Raw genomic sequence first — 6,118 nt, 5'->3', positions numbered from 1 at the left:
AGAAAAAAAAAAATGCATGACTTGGCCAGGTGCGGAGTCTCACGCCTGTAATTCCAGCACTTTGGGAGGCTGAGGAGGGCGGATCACTTGAAGTCAGGAGTTCGAGATCAGCAGCCTGGCCAACATAGTGAAACCCCGTCTCTACTAAAAATACAAAAATAAGCCAGTCGTGGTGGCGGGCGCCTGCAGTCCCAGCTACTCAGGAGGATGAGGCAGGAGAATCGCTTGAACCCAGGAGACGGAGGTTGCAGTGAGCCAAGATCGCACCACTGCACTCCAGCCTGGGCGACAGAGCGACACTGTCTCAAAAAAACAAAAAGTATGACTCAATCTCTGCATCAAAGAGTTTAAACTAGATGAAAGGCAAGACAACGAAACGTCCATACAGCCAGTAGAGGACAGGCAGGCCATGAAAAACCGCCTGCTCGTGGTTCCGCCCTAAGTATGGCCAAGAGTTCCGCACAGGGCAAGAAGGGAAGACCGGCTTTGGAATAAGACAAATCTCAGTCCCAGGCTCAGGTGCGCGCCACACACTAGCTGTGTGACCTTGTCCAAGTCACACGACCCAGGTCTGTGGAGTTTCCCATAAAATGGCTCTAGTGAGGTCCAAGAACCCTCTCAGCTGCTGGGGGAGGGAAGAAATGAAGTCACTGCTGAAAGGGCTTAAGACGGGTGCTTCTGGTTCCACCCTCTCCCCAACTCTTCCCACTGACAGAAGAGAGCCGTCGGGGGCTGAGGCGAGCAGCCAGGGGTGAGGACGGGAAGCCACCTCCTCTCCGCCCCCCAGGCCCCGCCCTCGGGCTCCGGAAAGTCGCTGTGCAGGCAAATGAGTGGGGAGGGAGAGCTCCCTAACTGTAAACAGACGCCGCCGAGAGTTCCCATCCTGCGTGGCTGCCGGATTTCCGTGCCACACTGAAGCCACCCCACCCAGACGCCTGCCCTCAGTTTTCCCAGCGGTGGCATGGGGTGCACCAGCTCCTCCTCTCCCGGGTCGCCGTGTGACTTAAACGCGTGAGAAGGCAGAGAAAAAGCCCCCGCTCATCGGCCTCCAGCCCCACCAAGTCCTCCTCCCACCCTGGCTTTGGCCTTTTGTACCGGCCCCACGTGACCCCGCCGGCCGGCTCTTCCCTGCTGCCCCGCCCCGCCCTCCGGCCTTTCCCGGCTCTCGGCCCAGCTCTTCCCGCTCCCGGCCGCCCCCCACCCGCGATGCCGGGCCTCCACCTCCCCTCGCCGCCCGCCCAGGCTCTTCCAGCTCCCTCCCCCAGGCCGCCGTTCCCTCGCGACGCTCCCCTCCCCCCGCGGCTGTTCCGCCGCCTCGCCTCCCCTCCCCCCGGCTGGAGCTCACTGTCTCCAAGATGGCGGCCGTGTCAGTTTGGGGCATCTCCGCGGTCCGGCCCGGGGCCCCGGGATCCCGGCTGTCCTTCCTCCTGGTAAGTAGCCGAGGGGCCGTTCCCGGCCGCCCCCGGCCGCCCAGCCCGAGGCCGAGCCGCTCCAGGGCCCACTCCGCTGCCTCGCGGGGTCGGCGGGCGGCTGCAGGCCCTGCCGCGGCCTGCGCCGCCTCCCGCTGCTCTGCGCCAGGCCTCGGGCTGGGGCGCCGTGGCCGCCTCCTCGCGCCCGCCCGCTCACTCGCCCGCCCGCTCGCTCGCTCGGCGCCCGGCTGCCCCCGCCTGCGGCCCGCGCGCCGCCGCCCGGCCCCGCGCTCGCGGGCCCCGCGCCACCGACCCCGCTGGCCGGGCCCGCCCTGGGGGAGCCGGCGGGTGGGCGGGCGGCGAGTGGCCCAGGCCGCGGAGCCTCGGGCTGGCGGAGCCGGCAAGCCCGTTCTCCCTCGGGGCGCGCCCACCCGCCCGCCGCGCGCGTGCCGGCCGGGCCGGGCCGGGCCGGGCCGTTTCTCCCCGCGCTCGCGGGCGCTCGGGCTCGGGTTCCGGCTCCGGCTTTGGCTTCGGCCGGGGGCGCGAGGATCCGAGCCGGGCTGAGGTGGCGAGCGGGGCTGACAGGCCGGCGGGTGTTGTGGTGCGAGGCGCAGCACGTGTGATGTTGTGTCTGCCGGGCTGTCAGCCCAGCCGCCGAGGGGAGGCCGGGCGCCTGTCAACCTCGCCGCTTGGCCGGGTGCGCGACTGTCAGGCTCCCAGCACCCCGCGCCGCCCTCGAGCCGGCCCCCAGAGCTTAGGGTGCGGAGCTGGGCCGGGGCTATGCACCGCTCTGAACTCCTTCACGTGATTTCATTGTTAACTTGTGCTCGGGGTCTGTTTCCATCGCGTGGAAACGGCGCAGCGCCCCGTCGGCGAGCTGCCGGGCTGTGCCGATCCAAGTTTTTAAAGTTTCTCGCTCTTTGAAAAGAGGGCGCGAAGACGTGTTTGGGAGTGGGGAATGGGGACGGGAAGGACTGTCGGAAGCGAGTTGCGCTCGCTCTAGCCGCTGGTGTACTTTCCGGGAGTTAAGATCCGAGGCTGCAGGCGCTTGACTTTCCGAAGACCTGGAGACTGATGACAATCCCGACTGGAAAGACAATGAGTGGCTGTCACTCATTCTTTTACCTGCGAAGCTTAGTCAGTTAGGACGTTCGTTCCCAGCTTGTTAAACGCAGGATGTAGCTTCTCATTTAGTTTAGACTTAATATCTGTATAATGAGCTTACTTGGAATAATAATACTCTGATTTCTGTCCTCTTGAGACCCTCACCAAATTGAAGCATGACTCTCCCAGGGGGCTTCTTTTTAGGCAGCTGATTTAAAAACGAATCTTGGCTCAGGTTTGAATGTTTGCTTCACTCTTTTCTTTCCTATCAGAGTTAATAGTAATATCTCTTTCCTAGTGTGTATTAGTTTTCCGTTTGATTTTAATGTCACTACTAAGAATAGTTGCTGTGGGAGCCATTTGTCTAGCATTGTTTATATTGTAATGCAAATGATCTCTAGAATGAGAGCAGAAGTTCTAAAAAACACTTCAGTTAAACTTATTTTTGGAGGCAAAAGAGTTAGATTCAGAATTCAGTATTTTAGTGATGAAACAAAATTGCATCTACCAGATTCTTTAGTAGGGATACTGACTTTGATTCAGAGAGACAGTACATTTGTGTTTATGTTTTATTAATGTTCGTTTCAGGACAGCAATCTTGAATTTATATCTTTATTATTTGGGCTTCTCTTTAGACCTACAAGTAGCCAGTATATTTCTTTTTCTGTAGCGTACATTTGATATGTAGTATGTGCGTTGACCCCAGTGATTCTGGGCCTTCCTCATTTCTAGTTTTCCTGTCTATGAATTACTTACACGCAATTTGACAGTTGTGACTGTCTTCAGCATATGGATAGAAACATCTTAGTTTGGGTTAGGAGAAGCTATCAGCATGTAATTCTTAAAATTTGAATGAAAGTGGATTGTTGTTAAATTCAGTAAGCACTTTTACACTAGGCTATTTTCAATAGTATTTTTGTTTCCATTAGGAGAGATTAAGGTAATACTGTACTTTAAACTGGGTGTGCATATTGTATTCATTCTTTTCATGTAGGAGCTAAAATTTTCTCAATCGTTTTCTGCCTTATTGACTGTTTTTGTCTACTCTAAATGTCTAGAATTTTGAAAGATGAAAGATTTCACTCTTACTTTCATTGCAGGATTCTTTCTACTAATCCAGATACTTGTTGAAGTGCTGACTAGTTTCTTGGGGAAAGATGTCAAGGAAGAGTTGAAATTCCTAGACTGGTGAGCAGAGATTGCGGAGTACAGAATAGCCGTCACTCACTCTGGTTAGTGGTAGCTTAAGGTCATTCTTAGAACATCTCATCGTGTTTCCTCATTGTATCCTAATTACTCATCTTTTTTTTTTTCTTTTCTTTTTTATCCCAATGGTTTACATACATGATTGTTTTGGAATATTAATAGATAAGTTTGGAAATTCTTAAGGGTGCCCAGCAAACACTTGCTGTTTGATTGCTTTATGATGAGGATGCTTATTTTCATTCGAAATAGGTCTTGGTAGAAAACTGACCTTATTTTCATTGCTTTTCAGGCATAAGATGCACATTTTTCTGCTCTGAAGCCGGGAATGAAATATTCTTGAGTTCTTACAACTTCATGACGAGACCCATGTGTGGTGCTATTGAGAAATTCATTGGGAAGTTGGAAGACATTTCAAACAACAGGTTGTTTTGGTTTCTATAGTACAATTGGGGAGGCATTCTGTTTTGTGAAAGGAGGAAGGACTTAGGCCAGAAAACTTGTATGCTATGGTTAACTGGTTCCCAGCCTCCGAGAATCTTGTTTTCCATGGTGTAAAACTTACTCAGCATCAGGATAAGGGATAACGACTCTATGGATATACAGAATCCTTCACCATGGTAAAACTCGCAAACCCGCTTTATACTGAGTGGATTTTGGAGGCCATCAAAAAAGTGAAAAAGCAGAAACAGCGTCCTTCAGAAGAAAGGATATGCAATGCTGTGTCTTCATCCCATGGCTTGGATCGTAAAACTGTTTTAGAACAATTGGAGTTGAGTGTTAAAGATGGAACAATTTTAAAAGTCTCAAATAAAGGACTCAATTCCTATAAAGATCCTGATAATCCTGGGCGAATAGCACTTCCTAAGCCTCGGAACCATGGAAAATTGGATAATAAACAAAATGTGGATTGGAATAAACTGATAAAGCGGGCAGTTGAGGGCTTGGCAGAGTCTGGTGGCTCAACTTTGAAAAGCATTGAACGTTTTTTGAAAGGTCAGAAGGATGTGTCTGCATTATTCGGAGGCAGTGCTGCCTCTGGCTTTCACCAGCAGTTACGATTGGCTATCAAACGTGCCATTGGCCACGGCAGACTCCTTAAAGATGGACCTCTTTATCGGCTCAACACTAAAGCAACGAACGTGGATGGGAAAGAGAGTTGCGAATCTCTTTCCTGTTTACCTCCAGTGTCCCTTCTTCCACATGAAAAGGATAAGGTAAGAAAATGGCATATGCCTCGGGGTTTATAGAGCTGATGATATAGGATGCTACAAATTCACATTTCTGGGAAGTTATATTCAAGTTTTTTGTTTGGGGACTTTTGTGGAGTGATCACCTCTGGTTTTTTATTGGTGAGTTGTAGCTATGAGAACTTCATAGATTTGTTCTGGTACTTTGAAATATTTGAAGCCAAGATTAAAAATGTAGAATGTTAATCTGACTAAAAGAACTTATTTACATTACAATGAAAAAGTGGCATATGAGTTTACAACTTTTTAAATTTTTTTTTATTATTTTACTTGAGGAGTACTCCAGCATGAGACTTTAAAACTTTTAACTAAAGGTTCTTACAGCACCTTACTACTGGAAGTTGATGAGCAGCCAAATCATGGAGACTTGAATTTGAAACAAGCAGATGACTCTGAGAACATTTTTCTGTTTTCCATTTTGTTGCAGATTACTCGTTAGACAGAAATGAGACAGATTCTCATGACCCATAGGCACAACTAAGCAAACTTAACAATTCTTGTTTCTGCTGTTTGTATTATAGCTTTCTATTATGTATTATGGCTTTGCATATGATGAAGTCCTAAATGTTATTTATGACAGCTGTAGTTGCATGGGACAGGAATACAGTATCCTAAATTAGAAAAGTTCTGGAGGGTCTGGAACAGTAGTTCATTCCTGTAATCCCAGCTATTTAGGAGGCTGGGACAGGAGGATGTCTTGAGCCTAGGAGTTTGAGCCCAGCCTGAGCAATATAGCGAGACCCCATGTCCACCAAAAATAGAAAAATTAGCCAGGTATGGGCACGCCTGTAGTCCTAGCTACTTGGGAGGCTGTGTCGGGGAGGATTGCTTGAGTACAGGGGTCTGAGGCTCTAGTGAGCTATGCTTTCACCACTGCATTCCAGCCTGGACAACTGAGACCCTGTTCTAAAAACAAAAAGAAAGGTAAAGTTGTGGAGAGTTGGGAGTTTTGATGCCCAGGTGTGTGCTTTACTCTGTTGTGTTTTAGGATATTATTGTATGTAGTTGAAATTATGACTTCTTAAACAGTAAATTTTGGTGCTTAAATAGATATTTGGAGATTAGAAGAATTTTGTTAGTACCTGTTTTTTACATTGATCTAGTATCTAGTATCTTAGCTGTAAATTTACTTGAGGTGCTCTGAATTATAGT

General features: G+C 49.6%; 1 protein-coding gene across 5 annotated transcripts in view; it reads left to right on the top strand.

The window, feature by feature from the left end:
- Window positions 1–1,340: 1,340 nt before the first annotated feature.
- KAT6A (lysine acetyltransferase 6A) overlaps window positions 1,341–6,118 on the top strand; it is a 120,772-nt gene continuing 115,994 nt past the window's right edge. For 2 of the 5 annotated variants that reach the window (XM_054561517.2, XM_024251164.3), the window contains exons 1-3: window positions 1,344–1,430; window positions 3,614–3,745; window positions 4,009–4,933. In XM_054561517.2, the coding sequence (XP_054417492.2) occupies window positions 4,334–4,933 (600 nt within the window). In that variant the 5' untranslated portion in view covers window positions 1,344–1,430; window positions 3,614–3,745; window positions 4,009–4,333. Of the gene's footprint in view, window positions 1,431–3,613; window positions 3,746–4,008; window positions 4,934–6,118 lie in introns of all 5 variants that reach the window. The other 3 variants (XM_063726414.1, XM_024251163.3, XM_054561516.2) reach the window with 2 other exon arrangements.

This window comes from Pongo abelii, chromosome 7, assembly GCF_028885655.2.
Source record: "Pongo abelii isolate AG06213 chromosome 7, NHGRI_mPonAbe1-v2.0_pri, whole genome shotgun sequence".
NCBI lineage: Eukaryota > Metazoa > Chordata > Mammalia > Primates > Hominidae > Pongo > Pongo abelii.
Note: the sequence above shows the minus strand (reverse complement) of the source record. Positions and strands in the feature narration are given on the sequence as shown.